Source organism: Anguilla rostrata, chromosome 5 (genome assembly GCF_018555375.3).
Source record: "Anguilla rostrata isolate EN2019 chromosome 5, ASM1855537v3, whole genome shotgun sequence".
NCBI lineage: Eukaryota > Metazoa > Chordata > Actinopteri > Anguilliformes > Anguillidae > Anguilla > Anguilla rostrata.
The window spans coordinates 5,707,348-5,729,325 of NC_057937.1; the positions used below are offsets into that span (position 1 = coordinate 5,707,348).

At 46.2% G+C, this 21,978-nt stretch overlaps 1 protein-coding gene across 4 annotated transcripts in view; it reads right to left on the reverse strand.

Moving 5' to 3' along the window:
- Window positions 1–1,774: 1,774 nt before the first annotated feature.
- Window positions 1,775–21,978, reverse strand: part of rab11fip5a (RAB11 family interacting protein 5a (class I)) — a 60,205-nt gene continuing 40,001 nt past the window's right edge. For 2 of the 4 annotated variants that reach the window (XM_064334746.1, XM_064334744.1), the window contains 5 exons: window positions 16,890–17,398; window positions 15,476–16,034; window positions 7,420–10,773; window positions 4,274–4,430; window positions 1,775–4,129 (listed from right to left, as the gene is read on the reverse strand). In XM_064334746.1, coding sequence (XP_064190816.1) covers window positions 3,872–4,129; window positions 4,274–4,430; window positions 7,420–10,773; window positions 15,476–16,034; window positions 16,890–17,301 — 4,740 coding nt within the window. In that variant the 5' untranslated portion in view covers window positions 17,302–17,398 and the 3' untranslated portion in view covers window positions 1,775–3,871. Of the gene's footprint in view, window positions 4,132–4,273; window positions 4,431–7,419; window positions 10,774–15,475; window positions 16,035–16,889; window positions 17,399–21,978 lie in introns of all 4 variants that reach the window. The other 2 variants (XM_064334745.1, XM_064334747.1) reach the window with 2 other exon arrangements.

The following is a 21,978-nucleotide window of genomic DNA, read 5'->3' on the forward strand; positions in this document are numbered from 1 at the left end:
AATCCAGCTGAGTGTGATCCAGCCTGATTGACCTCCTGCAGAAATGGGCACCATCTCTGCTGTGGGGTGTGAATTTCAACCAGCACAATTCCACATATGGAAGAATAATGTACCAAAAAAAAAAAAAAAAAACAGATTTGGGGATCTTGGGGGTAGGGAGTGGAGGGGGAGGAGGGGTTAGGCTGGGGTCCTAGCTTTGAAAACACAAGCTGAAACATAAAAGATCAGGGGGCAGACCTCACTTCCTGGGTCTGATTATCTAGAGAAATGCACAAACAAATTACAATAGCCTTTAACACAAACAGAAAAAACAGGAAACAAAAAAAAACAAACAAACAAAATAAAAACAGGTGCGCTGATCTGTGGGGTAAAACACAACCACGACTGAAAGGATTACAATGCACTCGTTCACGCGGCATCCTAGTAGCATCATTGACCCCGAGGCGGGAAAAGCCATAACGGCAAATATGTTGGCACCCTCGCTGCCGTTGTCAGGGTACTTCCTGCGCTTCATGTTTGCCTGAACGTAATTACTTTGAGGTTAACAGAGCCCTCTATTGGCCATAAACTACATTGCAGTCGCCTAAAAATAACGGCCTGCTCTAAAGAGCCGTCCCGTTATTTATCTATGAACTGGAAATAAACCCTATAAATAAATTGTCAACCAATCTGAACGGATTTTTCCAGTGATTTTTAAAAATATGACAGTCTTTATCCACGTTTATGGCAGTTTTGTGAATTATTTCCCCATGCAGCAAATGCATTTGCTCATTCACTTTAGAGGCATGCGGTCCAGTTGGGAAAACAGTCCTTTATTTAGCATGTCAGCGCTAAAGTCAAACATCTCCGTGGGCAACAATGCATCATGCTGATATTGCCATACAAAAGCTTAAAATAATAACATTTGGCCGGAACGCACGAGATGGAAACAGAAGAAAGGTATATAATATTGCGCAGGTAGACTACAGTGGATTTAATGAAAGAAAAAAATAACAATCCAACAGTTTTATGTGTAAATCAGTTGAATATCAGAGCTTTAGAAATTGCGCTCGATATTCCTACCCATTCCAATGCGTTGCTTGCCGTGCGTAATTTTAATAGTGATTTCAGTCGGCCAGAAAAAAACCGTCCTGTCGTTTTACTGCTCGACCCAGGTGGTCCAATAGGACGTTTTCCTTGCCCAGGTACAAAACAAACTTGGAGAACGACCAACGTGTGAAAGTGGAAAACAGTACACAACTATTCAGGAACGTGCGGACGTGCCTTTCCATCCAAGTTAATGGTATTGAGGCATTGTGGTTTTCTAAATTATTCGACTTGTGTCAATTCGGAGACACGACGACTACTATTGTAGTTGATTTAAAGGCAAAGGACGTTTGTAAACTTTCTTGTCTTGTGAAAAAAAACCAGTGCACGGCAAATCTGAAAAGCAGCAATATTTCATGACAGCGGCGTCATTGACCATTAACTAGCCAAATACATAGCGGAGAGAGCAGTTGATATGGCATGCAGGTTTAATACCATAATACCATCATTGCATCTTGTATGTGAACATGAAGATACATTATCTCAAAGATCACTTGATTTCAGACATTGGGCTACCTTTCGACTGCCTTGACGTTGCAGATACATATCATTTAAACATAAATTATGGTACTCCAACCAAAATATTTTTTTTTATAAGTAGGGCATATTAAAATGCCTTTACAATAACTCATATAGCAAACATTCAATTAGGACTATAAATCCAAAATAATTTCTATGTGCATTACAATGAATTTTATGAGTCTTTATTGCAAAGTAACTAACAGAATACATTTTAATAAAGCATCAACAGAGATTAATAGCAAACAGACCAATAACGAACAAGAAAATCAATGTGTTATTAAACATATAAAAGTAACAGAATAATATTAACAACTGTAAACGTTCCTCTCTTTCACAATCCCTATGCACATTCCCTGGGCCACAAAAGATAAATATACGAAATTCCAATAATAATAATAATAATAATAATAATAATAATAATTAGAGGAAGGATAAGGGAAAGAATAAGAAGGAGGAATATAATAATGACGATAAAGAGAATGAGAAGACGATTATCAACGAGGTTCAGATCAGTTGTGGAAGAAAGTCATTATATTAATTTCCTGGTCATTAGTGGGAATCACAAACAGGCAATTTAAAAATTAAAGTAACAGAAAAACAAACCCAGAGAGTAACCACAGGAGGGCTGCAGTGAAAACGCAATTCGACAGCATATTCAGAAAAATCACCTTATTTGTTTGACCAGTGCCAAGAGCAGTTTTTAAAGTGCAGTCACGTGTGAAGTAGGCCTATGTCACAGGATTTCTGCGGTGCTTCTTTATCACAGCGGCAACCCCCGTGTGTTTAAAGCGGTGGCATTTTCAGAGAACTTGCATTTATTTCGCCCTGTATTAGCCTATCGTGATTTCGCAACGCGCAGAGATAGTCTCACTTTGTGGAAGTGTGAAAGGGAGGTAGACAATTCACAAGGGGGGGGGGGGGGGGGGACGTGAGAACAGAATTTAAACATCAAATCCGCGGAAGATTTCAACGGATTGCTTTCCCGAATAGTGAAGCTAGTCTAGTCAAAAATCACAAATATAAAACGTACTTTTGCCGTCAAGTGCAATAATACTAAACTGGAATTAGTAACTTGGCAACAGACCGCCCTTTCTGCTTTCCTTTTTTTAAAATAACCATCACCCCCTCAATTCCCTGTTCATTCAAAAATACTTTACAACACAGCTTCAATTAATTATATTACGGAAACATGACTTCAATATAAGCCATAGTTCTGAAGAGAAGAAATAATGGGAACCAATACGCAAAAAATGTGACCAGCGACCACGACATGAATACAGTAAGGCAGCGTTCGGCATTTCTGGCATACAGTATATGGCGTTAATATATATCCCTTCCATTGCGCACACCTGGAAGCGTTTTAAGCGATGTGTGTACGTACGCCGAAGCGGACAGCGTGGAAGAACAGAGAGGCGAGAGAGTGGAATGTAAGGCGCGGGCGCTTTTTGCTATAAGCGGTGTTATTGGTGAACGCTAAATACCGCGACAGGCAAAGGCCTGCATTTGGAAGAGCAGGGACTGTTGATACGTTTCTCTGGGTTGATCGATGATCAGCTACAATGCCTGGATAAGCCACACTCTATTGCTCACAAATAGATTATGTCAGGCTGCTAACACGTGTTATCAGACATGCCTAAATGAAAACGTAAAAAAGAATATTTAAAAAGAACAAAAAAGTAACAGAGGGATGGGGGCATGGAGAAACCTGACTTGCCTTGTGAACTCTGATCGGCCAGTAACCTAAGAACACTTTCTGGGATTTTTGCATTCAGACGTGGCTTGAGTTGTCCGATTTTTTACTTGTTCATTTGGCTTGCAGCTTGAGAGTTGCAGGTGCGCTTGCTGTCTGATATCTCGCGAGATCTGGCAATAACAACAAGTCTTGTTCGTGAAGAGGAGGCGGTGCCTAATTAATAATCCCACTCGGAGGCTACACAGGGAGGGGGCCATACTGCCTGGAACATCTCCAGTCAGGTTTTTACCTGGAGACACCTGAAGCCCATGACTGAACACAGCCCCACCCCCAACTCCACCTTCACCGCCGCACCTACAAAACCCAACCCGTTTGACAAAGTTGTGTTTCAAGGCAATAAGCATGCGAACTCAAAAACACCGCCTTACTGGCTGGCAATTTTTTCCAGTGCTGTAACTACATCGACTGAGCAGTGTAGCAGTGAGGAAACTACGAGGAGCTGAGGGGACGGTGGAGGGCGAAGCTTAGCTACAAAGGCTCTGCCCCCTGTTGTTCCCCCCATCCGGCCAATCACTTGAGCTTGGAGCGCACTTGGAGGAGGGTGGGCGTCTGCTCCATGATCCGCACCAGCAGCGTGTCGATGTAGTCCTCCAGGTCCCGGGTCTGGACCTTCATCTTCTTCAGCTCTGCCTCGCGCTTGTCCAGCAACGCCCCCTGCCTCTCAAACTCCGCCCCCTGCCTCTCCAGCTCCTCCTCCCGCTGCAGCAGGAGAGACACCAGCTCGTTGTGGCTCAGATGATAATAGGGGGCGGCGCCCTCTGACAAAGCCTGTTAGAGGAGGGGAGAGCAGAAGAGTGGGGGGGGGGAGTCAGGGGCAAAGAAAGAAGTTTAAAAATCAGATCCACAGTCGCCGTTTCGCATTAAAAAGGAGCCTTACTGTGGTGGAGCAGCCCAGTGGGCCCCCGGGCCTACCTTGTTCCTGTCAGCCTCAGGCTCGCCTTGGTGCCCTGCCCGCCCTGGGTGAATGGTGGACTTGAGCTTCTCCAACCCGCTCACCAGGACTGAGCGGCCTTCCGACTTCTTCTCCTCCTGTGGGGCTGCGGTGTTCAGTGGCTTGACAGGGTGAGGACTGTATAAGGAGGAGCATATGAAGGTACAGGGGGGAAGGGGGGGGTGATCAGGGAGGCAGAAGTCACACACAAGTTAGGGAAAAAGTTATTACCATGGTTATTATTTCTGCCCCGAGTCTTGAGAGAGCACCAGAACCAAATTTTATAAAATGCAATCCTTGGTTCATTTCACCATCCTTGGAAAAACGCTACACTTTCACACTACCTACAGCCAGGGCGGTGTGTGAAAATTGGGAAGATACGAGCGCTGGGACTAGAATGTTCCGATCCTGTCCCCCCCCCCCATTTAATTTCAATTAGAAACTGTCAGACATATGGGGAGCGACTTGCTGTCCAGATACAAGCCCAACTCAACCCAGAGGTAAACAGAAGGCAATTAATTCAAAATTCCACCAGGACGCCATTTGAGGTGTCACTGATACCGCTATAACAGAACACTTCTCTAGGCATGGAGTTACCCGGCTGTAATGTAAATAGCAAATATGAACTACTTCTCTTTTTCCCGGTAACTATGAGGACACGAGTACATTTTGTGCACAAACGCAGAAAGCGAAAAGGGGCTGTAACTCCACAAGCTCTGGGGACCGGTGCTTCCCTGCCTTTCAAGACTGAGGTGAAGCGCTAGAAAGGGAGAGGTGCGGGAGTTGGGCAGGAGTAGCATCCCCGCCACCGCGGATTTGGCAAAAGTGTTGACAGGCCCACCCCCAGAATGGCAGATCCTGTTGGGTGGGGGGGGTGTAGGAAAATAAGGAACCCATCAGCGTAGGGATCGCTACTGCTAATTGGACTGGGCTGCCCGCCGCACTCTGGTTCCTCAGTCACACCAAACAAGCATAACACAACGGCCTTCAGGGACACGGTGAGGCCTGCTGGAGCTTGGGGTGTGTGTGTGTGTGTGTGTGTGTGTGCGTGTTTGTGTGTGTGTGGTGATGTGTGTTGAGTGGTGTGTACGTTCGTGGTGTACGGTAGAGCAGTACACATTATTCTTTTTAAATGGACCACAAGCATGTGTGAGATTCATAAACACATTCGATAACTCATTCATGAGCACATTTTAACACACTGGCCATACACTGAAAATCTACGCCAACTGTAAAAATCGGGCCCAAGGACATTATCTCATCAAATCTGAATGGAGGAAACCATGATATGTTAGACTCTGTGGATGATTACGGTGTGTAACTGGCTTGATATAAGGGTATGGCCAATACTACATCATCAAAGAGGGCAGGACCTGTCCAAGAGAAGCATGCACAAGCTTTATAAACAGGAACAATGTTATTACTAAAGTCGTCATTGAAGTAATATAATATTCAATACCAATAACAAATATTAATATAATACAAAATTAAAACTGTGAACACTGCATGGAAAGTATGAAAATAATCTATAAATAGATCATGAATATAAGAAAATACAAAAATAAAATACACCCACTATGGAAGAATTACTCACCTGACCTCACCTGTAAAACTCACCAAATCCACATCAGTAGACCTCACAAAAAAATTCAAAGAAACCCCTGCCCCCCCCCCACACCCACCCGACAAATTTAATAAATGTCCTCATATCCTCCTGAGACCAGGCAGAAAAAAGGTTAAGTATTTAAAATGTTTTGGCATAATCCAACTGTCCTGGATGGCATGCTACAACAAAAATATTCAAAAATACTATTCATTAGATTTTTATTGAATGTTACTTGTCATGTAGATTTCAGTATAGTAGAATATATGGTTCTTGAGACTCATGTCCCCTACAGGAACCAACAATGAATTGCCAGGTCTTTGGGGGATATAAGGAGAGGAATGTCAGTTTAAACTGTAAATAGGCAGTTCAAAATGAATTGCAACTTTCCATTAATTTCAACCGCATCAACTGACATTTATTAATGCATGTTAAAGGGGAGGGCAACTGTCACAAGAAAGAGAACAACATCCCAAAATAAGACATATTGCCCCTTTTAGCTACGAATTAAATAATGAAATGAACAGTGGATTCTCATCAAGAAAATTTTAATTTCATGTTGTATTATATGTGTGAGGTACTTACCTGCACACTTCGGAAAGCTTCGGAAACCTGGCCCTGTCAATCAGGAACCCGACTTTCTACTTACTGATCAAATGGCCGAGGCAACATAGCATAATGGGGGAACTAGACCAAACCTCAGAGGTTGCAGGTTCCAGTGTGATAAACTGTCAGCTGTGCCCGTGAACAAAGGTACTTAAACCTGAACTGTTTGGATAAGAAATCGACTAGAAAGATGGAATAAAAAAAATTATCACCTGTGGACAATGTGCTGAAAAAACAAGCCTTGCTTCCTTTATTTTTTCCATGAAAAGACTTTGAAGAGCACAAAACTCCTACATCCATATGGCTTCTCTTCACAGTGCTTTAATCCACAAAAGTAGCTACAAAACAAACTCCCTCAATGAACTGAACATAATGGAGTTGGGACAGAAGCTGCATCTAAAGTGAAGTGTAACTCAAGACCTCTACATACCATGTCTCATCAATGAAAAAAAATCTGGAAAATATGCCTGTGCTACTACATGGGATGAATCACATCCCTCTAACCAACCGCTAAAGAACCAAAACTCCAGCTACAACCATGTAGACTACCCAAGGGAGAGTACTAACTCGCTACTAGCCCAGTGGCTCCCAAACTGTAGACAGGGTCCCACTGGTGGTTTGTGGAAAGGGTTGAGGTTGATCATGACACCTGGGAATCCCAGAACTCACTGTATTTCACAGAATTCCCAGTAAGATTTTCTGAAATACTTCACCTGCCCATGCAATACACAAGTTACGGTGTATATGCCGTTTTGACATATGTTGAATTCCATATCTGAGTATGCGGCAGGCTAAATTTTTTTTTTTTTTTTTTTTTACAAGTGGACACAAATGAATGTATTTTGTTATTGAGTAGGCCGTGGGCATGTACAGTTTGGGAGCCTCGGCATTACGCTGCACGTTTCTGTACGGTCTCACCTGCTCAGTTGACTGGACGGGAGGCTGCCAGCCGTCTGTGTCTCCTGGGGCAAAACCGTGAATGGTGTGTCAATCATTGCAGGAGGTTTGGAGGGAGGGGCGATGGAGGAGGCTTGGGCGGCCCCTGTGGTCGACCTCGCAGGCAGGTGGGGCAGGATTGGTGAGGGGAAGAAGGCTACCTGGGCGTTAGTCTCAGCCAACAGGGAGGGGGTGGAAGAGGCCTGGGGGTTACAATCATGCAGAAAGAGGCTGGACTTTGGGTTAACGCCAACGGGGGGGTGAAGGTTCAGGGTAGGAGCTGCTTCAGCAGGGAGCTCCTCCTTGGGGTTGATAGCAGACCCGATTCCCTTTGGGAGAGAGATGATGTCGGACTCAGAGAACGGGTTGCTTGGCTGCAGCTGCGGAAACAGCACTGAGTCCAGAGGATCTCCCCTCAGAGCCTGTTGCTTCTCCTCCTCATCTCGTGGCTTGAGAAGGTCCTCTGGTGGCAGGTCTATGATGAGGTCCTGTGAGACTGTGGAGCAGAGACCACTTAAGGATGGTAGACTTTGCCATGTGGGTTCAACACTTTCAGTCCATGTTTGCTCCTTTGTGCCTTTTACGTGGTCAAGGAAACTCTCCCCAAGTCCTTCATTTACTTTCCAGATGGGTGAACAGGTCCCAGGTGAGGTGTTGGGTTGGGTTCCAACATCCAGGACTTGTGTCGAGTCTCCCTCAGTAGAGTTTTCCATCAAGATCGCTTTGTCCAGGGATGTGGAGTCAGTTGGTATGGCGTTCTCTTCATCTGCGGACCATACTGCAAAATGGGTTGTGTCCAGCTCTTTGACCTTGAAATAGCTCTTACTGGTCAACCAGCTTTGATCAGACTTCTCCTCAAGGTCAAAGGCAGAGAACCCAAATTGTGGGACCTCCTTCCCCGAGGACAGCTCGTCCTTCACGATGGTGAAAGTTGTGTTTTGGCATTCGGCACCAGTCTTGTCCCACCCGTCCTTGGTGGTTGCTGAGAAACCAGAACATTCGGATGAAAGAGGAGACGGGCCAGTTTGCTGCAGCTCAGGCCCAAGACCCACAGCTAGAGTTTGGAAAAGAGCAGTTGAAGAGTCCTTGGGTGTCCCGGGACGTTTAGTTTCAGCCTCATCTCCCAGTCCGGGCTGAGGGTATTCATTCATATGCCGCTCATTAAGAACCGAATCCTGGAAAAGTCGTGGAGGTTTAGGGGGCGGCCGGCTCACGTCACGATCGCCGCGAAGCTTCTCCAGCGGAAAAATCTCCGGCGCGGAAGTCGATGAATCCGCGGTGCAAAACGAGGGCGTAATTCCACCTTCCACGGAAGGAGCCGCTGTTTCGCCAGCGTTGTTTTTCAGCGGGAGACGTTCGATTCCAGTCTCGGATGAGAGGGCGTCATGTGACTCCCAGCTGCTTCCTGGGTCTGACGCTTCAATGGCAGTTACAAAGTTAAGTGCATCTGAAACAGGGGACACTGGAGGACCTGGTTCTCTGGCCTCCAGATAATCGGACAAAGTGCTTCCATTAATTTCTGCAGAAGTGCTGCTCGAGTCCTTCACATTCAAGTTTGCGTTTTTTCCCTCACGCTTTTCTTGGTATGCACCTTCAGGATCTGAATCACTGCACGGGGCATCTAGGGCAATGGTACGTTGTTCAAGAGTGTTATCAGATTTTGTATCTGCGAGAGGAACATTGTCAAGTTTCTGGGAAATTGTCTCTTGTGCTTTGGTTGATGTGCGGGACTGCTCTTTCTCTAAGGCCTCTTCCGCACAAGTCCTCTGTTTTTCCGGTTCATCTTTCTCCAAGAGCAGTTTGTCTTCCTTGTCAACCTGCACTGGAGATCCAGCAGGTACTTCCACATGCGCCATGGAAACAGGCTCCTCAGGCAAAAATCCAGCAGCGTTTATGGAAACGTCAGAGACAGACTCATGCAGTGTTCCATCATTAGAATCAGACAAAGAGTTGCCATCTTTGATTGGCAGATCCACCAAGTCTGCAGGTGAGGGGCTTTCCAGCACCTTGGAGAACAAGCTGACAGGTTTTTTGGAGTTCATTTCATTCATGATTCCTTCAGGAATGAAAGGGGAGGGGCTAGTAGCCATTTCATTAGTGCTGTTATTGTTAATCTCAGTGTTATTAGCAATCATGACAGAAAGCGAGCTAGAAGTGTCAGTATTTGGGAGAACTGAATTGGTAAAATCAAATATGTGCGCATAGGAGTCATGAAGATTTTCATGTGCAGCATGAGTGGTAACTTGAGGTAAATCAAGAATCTTAGTGTTTGTGCTGGTCTTCTCAAGGGAAGCTTCATACGCTGGTTTAAGTGCATCAGTAGTGGTGCTCTCCTGCCCCTCCAGGAGAGTTTCAGACAATTTGTGCGATGGTATGGTAGTGAAAAATGGATTTGTTCCTTTTCCTATGAGAGAGACATCTGGTTCGTAAGTGGATATTTTAGACCCTTCTGAAGCAACTTGTGGAAGAGAGGCAATCTTGTGCATTTCTTCTTTTCCAAAAGCAGGGGGGGCATTCCCGACGATGTCATTTTCTTTCCCAACCCCTTCAGAAGTGCGGAAGGCTGAGGCTGAAGCATGAGCGCCCTCTCCCTGTTCGACTTCGTCCGCTCCGCCTTTGCCCCCGGCATTCTCCGTGGCCTCTCCTCGGTCTTTGCCGCAGGGTGAAACGATGGGCTGTCCTGCGCTGCCGCTGTCGGGAATTAGGGAGCCCACGCTCACAAACTGAGGGGAGGACACTGAACAATCCAGAGGTTTTTCCGGATCCCACCCTGAGAAAAGACCAATGCCTGTTTTTTCTTCCCGGAACGGGATGGGTGCGCATCCACCGAGCACCTCCTCGCTACGCTCCCAAGATAACACCTCAATCTGAGGCGGAGGAAACAGGTCTTTCTTCACGGCCAGCCCCTGTGTCCAGTCAAACCTTTGGCTTTGACTACCCTGCAAGACGGGTATCTTGGTGGGCCGTCGCAAAAGTGAGGGCGAGCCTTCTTCAGCCCCCATGCTTTTTTCATTCATCTTCATCCTCTCTGACGATTCGTCCACGGCCGGTTCCGGAGGAAGTGTCGTTACGTGGGTTGGTGGAGCCAGACCCTTCTGTGAACCCAACCTGCCTGCAGCAAAAGCCTCAAAAGACTCGTCCCATTCACTGAAGTTTTCTGACACAGGGGAAGTGACGAAAGGGTTGGGGGAGGCCCTCGCCCTTGTGCCCAGTGCCCCAAGATGAGACCTCTCTCTTGCCACACCTACAGCGGGGCCAGGCTCCGCCTCCGGGCAGTCCTGGGCAGGACTCGGGTCGGACCAGGAGGAGGAAACTGTCGGAGGCCAGAGGGGGGAACTGGAGAGACAGGGAGCAGGCGGGGCTGATTTTAGGGCATGGTCGCCTAAGAGGTCTACGAAGAAGGGGTTACACTGCAGTCGGGTGAAAAAGGGGTTGGAAGGAGAGATGGTTGGGGTGCCTGGAGGGGGTGTGAAAGGGTTAGCGTGGTGCGCTAGGCCAGGTGAGGCCAGCCCAATGACAGAAGCAGGACGAGGAGCACAAGAGGGGTTATCTGGGGAGGGAGTTAAGGGGTGAGAGGGGACTGTGTCTGAGCAGGTTTCTACCTTAGGAGACACTTCCGGGCTGTGAAGGAAAGGCACAAAGGGTCCTCGTGGTTAGTGGTGTGCCAAAATAAACTACCACCTCAGAAAGGGGTTCACTTTTCCAGCAGATTGTTTTTTATTATTTTTTTTTTTTAAATCAGTAAATTTAGGTTTTTGCTGCCCAGAATGGAGGCATGATTACACTGAACACATGGCTCCATTTGGCGTATCTATATACTTTTAATTGCTACTACTACTGTGAATAATAATAATAATAGTTTGTTTATCACTCTATCATACAAAAACTGCCCAAAAATGCTTTACGCAAACAAAAAACGAAAGTAAAACCAATTTTTCTGTAGTAAGAAAAGTACTTCAGAAGTGTAATTAATGGGAACAGTATTGAGTAGATTTGCCAACTGTGGTACAAGGCGATGCTCAAAGCATGAATTTCTGTTATTTGTCTGCTGAAAAAGGGTCCCTTTGAAAACAAACACTGGTTCCACCACCTTAAAAAAACTGCGTCAGCACCCCTACTCTGAAGAGGACCTTTCCATCAACATAAGTTGTGTATTTACCTTGAGGGACACAGAAACTCTCAATAAGACACCCCCCACCCACCCACCCACCCACCACCCCCCAAGAAACGGATTTCCGATGTAAGAAAATAATTGCCTCCAAAGTAAATGTTCTTGATGCGGGGAAAATAAACAATTTGTGCACTAACCTGACTGATCTCAGCATTGAAAATTTTCAATGTAAATGAAATGCATTTTGTTATGGACCTTGTGCAGTCAAGAACATTAACTGCTGCTGACATCAAACCCCATTAGAAATTCTTCTCTACAAAATGAAGAATTTTAAATGAATGATACAATTAATTTCGTTGTTCTTTTTAACGACTGTTGTCATTTTTACTGCTTTAGTGTTATATTTATATTTTTTATATGCATTCTGTGTACATTATGATGCATGATTAGGTGAAGCACTCTAAATCTATGGAAAGTCCAGTATAAATAAAGTGCATAAATATGAATGCATTATTCTTAGTGTTCATTTGTTATCTTCCATAGCACACTGATTATAAAAACACACCTCTAAATTAAACACACTCCACACGTTCGCCTGTGAGCTCTGCCCTTGGCTGTACGGGCTCCCTAAACTATGGAATGTGTTTTAAATCTCTTACTCTAGACTTAATATTCAGAATTATTTTTTATGTTATCTTGTTTCTGCATTGTATATTTTCCCTTACACTGAGACTTTAACTTTGATACGGACTCTTTCTTAATATACTGCATTGCCTTTTGCGTCAACTTCCCCGACACCTTTTCCTTTTTGGAGAGCGTTTTTGAGTGCTCGGCATGAAAAGCACTATATAAATATACAATTAATTCACTCATTTTTAGAATAAAGTTTTTAATTTTAAACACTTCTGTGAGGGGGTGGATTCACTGTTCATGCAAAGGGGCGGTGGGTTGGGGGATGATAAAATGACAGGAGCTACTGCAGCAGTGGCGTTACCCCCCGAGTGCCTACAGGGGGCGCTGTAGGGATGTCCACAAGAGCACTGAGCACTGTCAGAGTTAACGGAGTGGGATCAAGTCGATAGCAAAGAGCTGAATCAGCAGGGGCTCAACTTCTGTGATCAATAAGCCTGAACATTTTACACCCTGCCACCACAATAAAATAAGAAAAGACCCAACCCTGTGATTAACTTTTTCAGGCAGAATGTATTTCAGTCCTACTTCAAACCATCCATCTCCAGTTCCGCTCTTAATTAACAGCTGGGGGCATGCAGCCAGGAAGAGACGAAAAGGCTGCTCTCGCGGACTGCCACGCTTAAGATAAGGCAGTCCGTGCGAGAGAGTAGAGCGTTCCAATTGTGTCAAAATCGGTGGAATTAATTCCAACGAGCGACAAACTTCGTCTGATTACTGAAACCGATTATCGTTTGTGGCTCTCCTCGGTTGCGCGTCCCTGCAAAGCTGTTCTCCGAGGAAGCACAAAACCGCTCGTCTCCGTGGATGACAAGAGCGTAGCTCGACCCGCGAGACAACACCGCGCTGCCACCTCCGTAATACCAGAGACAGTTTCAGTTTTAATTTTTATTCAAGTATCACTGGTAATACTGCGGGTGCGAACTTTTTTTTTTTTTTTCCTTGTGAGTTTTTTTTCACTCGCCTTGCTGACAGACTGCCTGAGAAAGTTGAGATGTGCCAACACCCAAAAATAAAAACCAGCGAGCCATTGGTGTGTGCTCAGAATGCGCTCTGTCTGCGCTGCAGACTAGTTTCATTTCCTTTTTAAACGTCATATCGCCCTGAGCACACCACAATAGCAGCTGCCCCTGTGCCTTAAGATAACAAGTATATTGAAAGAGTAGGCTATACCGCTCAGTCGACGTCGTACATAACATACCTAGAAAAGAGAAAATACAAAGACAAGAGGCATTTACTTGATAATGTGCTAAAAAGAAGCGATTCACATTGACAAGAGTGTGTCATTCTGAGCTAAAAAGACAGACACTGCCTTAGCTTTGCTGATTCTGACAAAATACCCACAGTGCATCACTCTGGCGAGGGGAGAACATAAAAAGCCCACACATTGAGTAATTCAGGCACTCGAACAAAGTACTGCAGCCATACAACACACAGCACATTTGAGAGAAAATATGTGTCAGTCTCTTTTGTTGAATTCCAGCTGAGGACTGATGGTGTTAACAGGTGAACTGGGTATATTCAATTTTTGCTCTCTGGTGAATTATTAGAGGAAAATGCATAGAAAAAAAGGTCGTACAATGGTTAGGGAACTGGGCTTGTTAACTCAAAGATTGTGAGTTCATGAACTCACGAATAAACCAGACTGAAAAGTTTATACAATTGAGTAGTCCTATTTGGACAATAAATGGGTCCTCATGATTTTTCAAAAAAACAGCTGCACAGTTATAATTACAAATGCTCTACTGCTTGTCCCGTTGCACTTTATATATAATTTTACTAGAACAAAGTCAAGGTATACCTGGCAATAAAAGCACTTGAACTTGAACTTGTGAAATGTAAAACTCGTGGTGCGCTGGTTGGTCGGTGTTAATCAGTTTAACCCACAGGGTCCAAGTCAAACCATGCGGTTGTTCCCTGAACGGTACTTCTCTCTAGGGTTCTCGACACACTTGTTCCTGGTTATGGTTATACACTTTGTTGTACGTCGCTCTGGATAAGAGCGTCTGCCAAACGCCTGTAATGTAATATAATGTAATGTCTGGCTTTAACATGCTTTCTGCGGGAGGGTTACGACCCTATCTGCAATGCAGACGCTTGGGGTAACTGGACCCAGATCAGTAATCTGAGCCAGGCATCGTTCCAGGTTCCCATCAACTGAAATATTACATCCGTCACCGCCTGCACGCAGCCCTTGTGTTTTCTCTCCCAGATTTATCTAGCAGGCCGCACCCATTAGCCTACTCCACAAATGCAGGGTCTGCTTGACTGGAAAAATGATCAGTGTTAAATTAGCACAGGCAGAGTAGTCTCGGGAGTCGTGAGCCTTCTACGGACTCTGTAACGGTCTATTAATCACCAAACACTTTTCCCTGTTGCACCATACTGTGGGGTTAAAGTCTGGCCCTCGAGACCCTAAACTGATCTGGATGCTGGAGACTGTGTCTGCTACGACAAGCCCATTCTGGAAATGGCGTCAGACACAAATCTGGCACAATTCATAAGAGCAGAAGTAGTCAAAGGAATTTACAGTTGACAGGTATGGTGTCTGCTTGCAGAGTTGACCCCCTTGGCTTGACACCATTGGTCGCCATTTCTTTGAATTCTCTGGTGTTGCCGTTACTACGGTCGCTCTGATAAGTACATTTCTAGACCAGAGAACTCCCATCCGGAAGGTCTCACAGAGCCCACTCCACAGAGGCTTCCAGTCCCCCCGTTTCTGCCCAAACTTACCTTCTCGGTTACTTATGATTTAGGGAATGCAATAATTGATGGCCAACAAAAATTAAAATCCTTAAAAGAACACTACCCAGAATGGAAACCAAGCTCCTTTGTTCCTGAAATGGTGAAGTCGACTTGACTTAAAAAAAAAGAAAGCATGCTCATCAATACCTGTATCAGATGAATGAAGGATCCCACTTCTGTGACAACACTCACCTTACAGCCATAACTGCCCAACAAACAAAACCTCAGAGGCCTTCATTTCAGGTCTTGGTGACCAGGAGCTGGACCACCCCATTTACGTGCATTTTGTTTTGAGCCTTCCCAGGGCGGCCATCTTATCTCACGCTAAGCTACATATAGCAGCAATAGCAGCTATATCCCATAAGCCCCTGTGACAGGAAAACTGAAACAACCAGGCCAGAGTCACCTTGGTTCCGCAGGCATTTCTGATACAGCCGGCTAGTGAGCCAGCAATTAGGGGTCAAAAGGTCACTGAGAATGGCCCAAACTCACCTTGGCTTGTTGTGGGAATCCTTAGAGCCAAACCAGCCCTTATGTTTCTCCTCAGCGTGGGGCGGGGCCTCGATATGCTCCGCCCCCTTCCCTGCCGAGTCGCTCCGCCCGTTCTTCTTCTGCTTCTTCCCCTCGGCGGCCGGTTCCGTCGCCGCCGCCGCCGTCGTCGCCGCGGGAACCACGAGCGTGGCGGCCTGCGCGGACACGGCGGCCTTCTCCTCCTTCCCGGGCTTGTCGAAGGACCAGCGGCGGCCCTCGGCGCCGGGGCCGGGCCTGGGCGGGTCCTCGGCCCGGCGGGTCAGGTTCTGGAGGGAGCGGGAGAGGGGGGAGCACTTCTGGAGCAGGCCCAGGGTGGCGTGGCTTCCGGCGGGGAGGGGCTCGGCCGCGTAGACGTGGCTGCCGTTGACGCAGAGGGAGGACTGGGACAGGGCGCCGCTCTGGGCCTTCAGCGACTGCACGGCGCGGGGCTGGGGAGGCGGGGCCTGCGTGACCTGGCCGGCCTCGTCGCTGAACGCCCGCTTGTGGGTCATGAGCTTCGGCGACGGGTGGGTGGTGTGGTCTGCAGCGAATGGAGAGAGAGAGAGAGAGGAGTGTGAATGCACACGCAGACAGAGGGAGAGGGAGAGATAGAAAGAGAGAGAGAGTGTCTGTGTGTGAGTGTGTGAGAGAGTGTCTGCGTGTGTGTCTGTGTGCGTGTGTGAGAGAGTGTCAATGTGTGTGTGTGTGTGTGTGAGAGAGTGTGAATGTGTGTGTGTTGTGTGTGTGAGAGAGTGATTGTGTGTGTGTATCTGTGTGTGTGTGTGTGTGTGTGAGAGAGAGTGTGAATGTGTGGTTGTATGTATGTGTGTGTGAGAGAGTCTGTGTGTGTGTATCTGTGTGTGTGTGTGTGTGTGAGAGAGGGAGTGTGTGTGGGTGTGTCTGTGTGTGTGTGTGTGTGTGAGAGAGAGAGAGTGTGAATGTGTGTGTGTGTATGTGTGTGTGAGAGAGTCTGTGTGTGTGTGTATCTGTGTGTGTGTGTGTGTGAGAGAGAGGGAGTGTGTGTGGGTGTGTCTGTGTGTGTGCAGAGGGGGAGAATGTTTTCTTTGATCTTGACAGCCATAAAAACAGCAAACTCAAACACTAAATATTATGAAAACCTCTTTTCAGCTCCATCAGCATTACTTTCTGAAAAATAAAAGAGCTCAGGGCCCCAAACTCCAACAAGTCAAGAAAAGCTATAACACGTAGCCTCAGAACCTCAAAAGCACAAAGCCTGAAAACTGTCTGGTGAAGAATATGTACGTGAACGTAAGGTAAAGTTAGCCGACCGCTGCCGTAAAGCTGCAGAATTAAACGACGACGACGAAATAGATGAAATAAAATAGAAGAAATAGACCCCCCCCCCCCCGCCCTGGCAGACTCGGGCGCCTCTCACCGGGGCTGTCGTCGGCCGTCAGGTTGCTGGTCTCGCTGGGGGAGTTGGAGAGGTCGGACACCACCACGCTGATGCCGGCGGTGGGGCTGAGGCTGCCGCCGCGCGAGGACGACTCGCTGCTCTCCGAGCCCAGCGACGTGCTGGACCGCGTGTCCGACGACTTCCGCAGCTTGCCCCGCAGGAAGAAGTTGCGCATCTTGCTCCGCCGCCCCTCCCCGCCCTCGTCGTCCTCGTACTCCTCCTCGCCGCCCCCGTCGCTCGGCAGCCGCGGCCTCCGGCGGGTCAGCGCCCCGACGCCGCCGGGCACGATGGCGGACGCTGACTCGGCGTCGTCCTGCTTCTTGCTCTTCATGCGGTTCTTCAGCCTGCCGAAGGCCGACAGCGGCTTGTCCTTGGCCGACAGGTCGTACATGCTGGCGGTCAGGTTGTTCCGCGTGAACTGCACCGTCACCTGCACCTCCCCGCGCTCCTTCTCCTTCTTACCCGTCTTGGAGTGCAGCTTGTACCACCTGCGGCCGCAGACGGGGGGCGACACAGAGCCGAGAGTCACTTGCCTGCGTCTCAGTCTTATGTTCTCCTTCACTACCATTTTACACACTAATCACATTGCTGTGAAGCTCCAGTGTATGAAGCATGGATAACAGTTAACCCTTTAAGGAGTAAGATCACAAAATATGTGATTAGAATGTTCTAAATTGAACATTCTAATGCTGATGTAACAGTCACTAATGGTGATTGGAAGCAGTGGAGTTCTAGAACGCTGAGTTAGAAGACCGATTAAAAAAACATTCCAAAAAACCTTCAAAGGGTTAAGTGCTATGTACCTACATTATCACAACTCAATGTTCCTACGACATTAACTGTATTTAAAATTAGAAAAGAAAAAAAGATTATTTATGTTTTTTTACTGGGTCACAGTGACTGAACAGTGGTTGACATTTTCTTTTAAATTTTTACACCTCATTTTGTATGACATCCTGGTCCTTGCAGACTGCATTTTTAACTCTACACCATTTGTGCACACTTTTCATGCAAGCTGAAAAAGCACACTACCTTATGATAACAGCCATTGAGAGTAAAAGCACGTCCTCACAAGGTCAAACACATAGATTAGGGAGAAACTGCTGTGCTACGGGCCAGTTTGTTTGAACAGTCTAATCTACCTGCAGGAAAACTGCAGAACTTTCCCTCTTAGTCCACAAAAAAGTCTGATGACTGAATCTTAACAAGCTCTTTCTTCAGGTAAATCACACCTGAGGGGCAGTGGATAAGGTGGTTTCCCCAGGTGAAGTGTGCGTCTAAGGTGTTCCTCAACCTACCTGTAACACACCTTCTCAAATGTTAGGCAACCTGATCTTCTACTGTACACCTGCTATGTTACACGGGGCTCGAGGTGGAAAGGCATGTTTCTCTGCGTTACAGCACGATCTCGTCACGTTCTTAAGCAGATACTTCGGCCTTGTTGGAAATTAAATGGCATAAGACAACCACGGCATTCCAGGAAAATGCTAGGAACGCCACTTTCTGCCAGACACGCCTTTGTGCGCTAAAAATAGAGAAGAGTGGCACGCAGATTCACACCAGAAAAACAGCGCTGGGTACTACCAAGAGCAGCTCGTTTTTCCAGCTATACGCCTGGCTGCAGATCGATGTCCTGTTGTTATATTCTTACCACGATGGTAAAATGATTTAACTTTTAAAAAAAAATTTTTTTTAGCTTTATTGGACAGGACAGTGTAGAGAGACGGGAAGAGAGAGGGAGAGGTTGCGCGGTCCGACTCGAACCGCCTGCGTCGCGGCTCGTAATGAGCATGTGGACAGTGCTCCACAAGCTATGCCACGAGACGCTCCTTGATTTTACATTTTAAAAGAACTGGACTCTGCTATCGAGAAACATGTCTACAACAGGCTCGGATCAAGTCCCTTGCCTTAATCAACAGCAGCTGAAGCCTTATGATCCATAAGAGATTGACAGATACAAGTATTGAATTTAAGAACCCTGGACTTCTGCATCAGAATGACATTGTCTACAGACATGGCTGTGATCAAGCCCCCTGCTAATCACCGCCTGGAGGCCAGATCCATAAAGATTGAAATCAGTATTGTTTCCCTCACTGCAGGAAGTGGCTAGATCGCATCTACAAAACAAACATCAGAGCAAAAACGCACATTATTTCAAATCGAGATTGCAGTGAGGCACAGAAATGTTCGTGTTAATCAACTCTTACAAATACTACGTGCCAGCAGGATCAATGTTCTGAAACTGATTCACTGGTTATTTTACTGAGTAGCGTGCGCAAGATACTCAAAACATGCACATTAGTTACCATCACATGATATTATACTTTAAGGACCTGATTTACCAAGACCTTTAGCAAAATCATTTTAGCACACACAAAATTAATAACACGACCAATGATTGGTACAAAACAAATACCATGGCCAATCACTGGTCATGTTATTGGTTTTGAATGTGCTAAAAGGTTTTGCACATGCTACACGTCTAATTAAATCAGGCCGTTAATGTATTATTATTTTTATTTAAATCATGTAGTTTTATATAATAAAACTACGCGATTTAAATGGGAAATTCTGCGATTTAAATGGGAAATTCTGCATTTTATTCTCTCATTGTTCATATTTGGTCTTCTTAGTTACTTGGTCTAGACTGCCTGGGAAAGAAATTAGATTTTTTGAAGTTTAGATTTAAACTTGCAAACAGTTCATTTTTAACTGTCAGTTTGTGTAATAGGGAGGGCGGAAAAGTGGTTACAGGCCAGCGTGCCCTACTTTCATCTCCTCCTCGCTGTCTTCAGTTCCGCCCACTACTACTGACAATAAACACCGCACCGAAAACCACAGATTCCAAACACCCACCAGACACGAAGGCACACAAGGTTTTCTCCAAAATGCGTTCATCACCCCCGCCCCTCCCCCCCTTTGCGCCCAATCGTGTGTAGCGGTTCTCCCTGCCGCAGCCTCCCAAATCGATCCAGGCGGAACTCGCGCCGTTGCCGTCTGCAACGAAAACTTTGGCTCCTCTGTTGCACGCAGAGATGCACGGAGACGGGGGCTACAGCTGAGCCGGAGAGGAGTTTTACATAACAGTCTCAAAAGAGACAAGCTCCGCATAAAACCAACATGTAGCTACTTTAATTAAAACCTCAAAAGCGGTAACACTTCCCTCAGTACTGCAGCTGTCAGTCAGGCTATACAAGTCTATTCATTGATGGCAGATAATTAGTACATCCCATGGGACAAGTGAGCAGACAAAAATGAGTGGTATTCACCCAGGAAATGTACTGCAGCCACGTGTGGTGGAAATGAACTTGTAGTTCTGAACAGAAATGATGGACGCATCACATACCAGCTTAAATGAGTAATGGATGAAATTGCAAGCCTGGAAATGAGACATTAAGATTATTATTATTTTTTTTTTTACTGAAGCTCAATCACGAAAATGTTGGTATGTAACACACTACCCCTTATATACGACATAATCCTGCTTTTTCAGAATGCAAAACAAAATGCACAACAGCCATGCAAAAGTCACACATTTAAAAGTGGAGAGGCATTAGCAAGACCCCACAAAGCCCGCTGCTGTGCTCACCTCTTATCGGCCTACGCTATAATGCACAGGTTTCTCTCCGCAACATTATAATTGGGGACTGCATCACGCCTACACCCTCTGAAGAACAGGTATTTTGGAGGGCTCTTTCAAAATTCTAAGCCAGTGTTCTAGAACTCCATTGCTTTCGGCTGCCGGTAGTGATTGTGACATCAGCATTAGAACGTTCAGTTACAGAACATTCTAATCAAATGTCTGTGAACTCGCACACTCGTTTAAGGGTTAAACAAATTCATGCTGCCATTTTGTGAGATAACCTACAAGTCTGGATTTGTGCGCGAGCGGCATTTCCTGTCCAGGGGGCACGGGCCGCAGGCCAACCCACACCCACAGACGATCGGCGGAGCGTGTGATCTTCTGAAGTAACGCCAAATTTGGTGCATTCCTTTATGCTCATGCCTGCGTGTCATCGGCAGGGCCGAACGCTGAAAAAACAGGCCACCAGGGGGCCCCGGTCCAGCCAGAGAACGTCTCTAACATGGCCTTAAACAAGTGAGGGGGGAGGCGTCACTTTTCAGGATTTTATATTTTAATTTAATCAAATAAAAGATGGCGAAAGGCAAAGATCGCCTCAGAGATCTCAGGAAAATGGCCGTTTCTTCTCTCAAGGGTCGTGGTGACAGTACAGTGAAACAAAACCCTCTCGACTGCTACCTTTCCCAGTCAGTGGGGATTTGGCGGGAACTTGAGCAACCGAAATCCAACCCATCCCCCACCCCCGTACAGTCACCAGTCACTCACCCCAGCCAGCATGCTGCCTGAGTTGGGATCTCTAGGATGCATGAATTTATCATAAGAGCATTCATTTTCCTTCATTGAGGCACATGCACTTCATACCCATCCACCATCTGCTCATCGAACCGTTGTATTTTAAAGTAAATAGCCCATTTGCTCATTTAAGCATCTACTGCTTTCATTAAAAAGGCCCTTTGCAAATTAATAAACACACAAGCAAACGTAATGAACCTTCCCTTAGATCGTGGTCAACTTTACCACATCTGGCACGTAGAGTGGAATGCAGTTACCACGCCAAGGTGGGGAAGGGGGGGGGGGGGGGTACATCGGCATTGCCTGCGCTGGCCTCCTTAACAGCAAGGGGCGAGGAATAAGCACGAGAAACCGAAAGCTGCAGAGGCAGAGAGGAAAGGGGGCCCACACGTTGCGGCCCTATCAGAATGCAACTCCGCTCGGGACAACTGGACGCCTAAAAAAAAAGCTAAAAGCTTTTCCGGACTCACTGTCAATACGAACTCAAATCGAGTCAGATTTCAAAAGAGTACGTTGCACAGAGCGTAGCTGCTGCAAAATTGTATGCATCATTCAGCATGACGAAAATGTGCTATGGACATAAGATTTCACAAAATTATTTCTAAAAAAACGCTTTGCAAAATACATTCAAAATAATTACCAGATGAACAATAATAAATAACACAGAAATGGCCTGTTACGTTTCAAACTGGC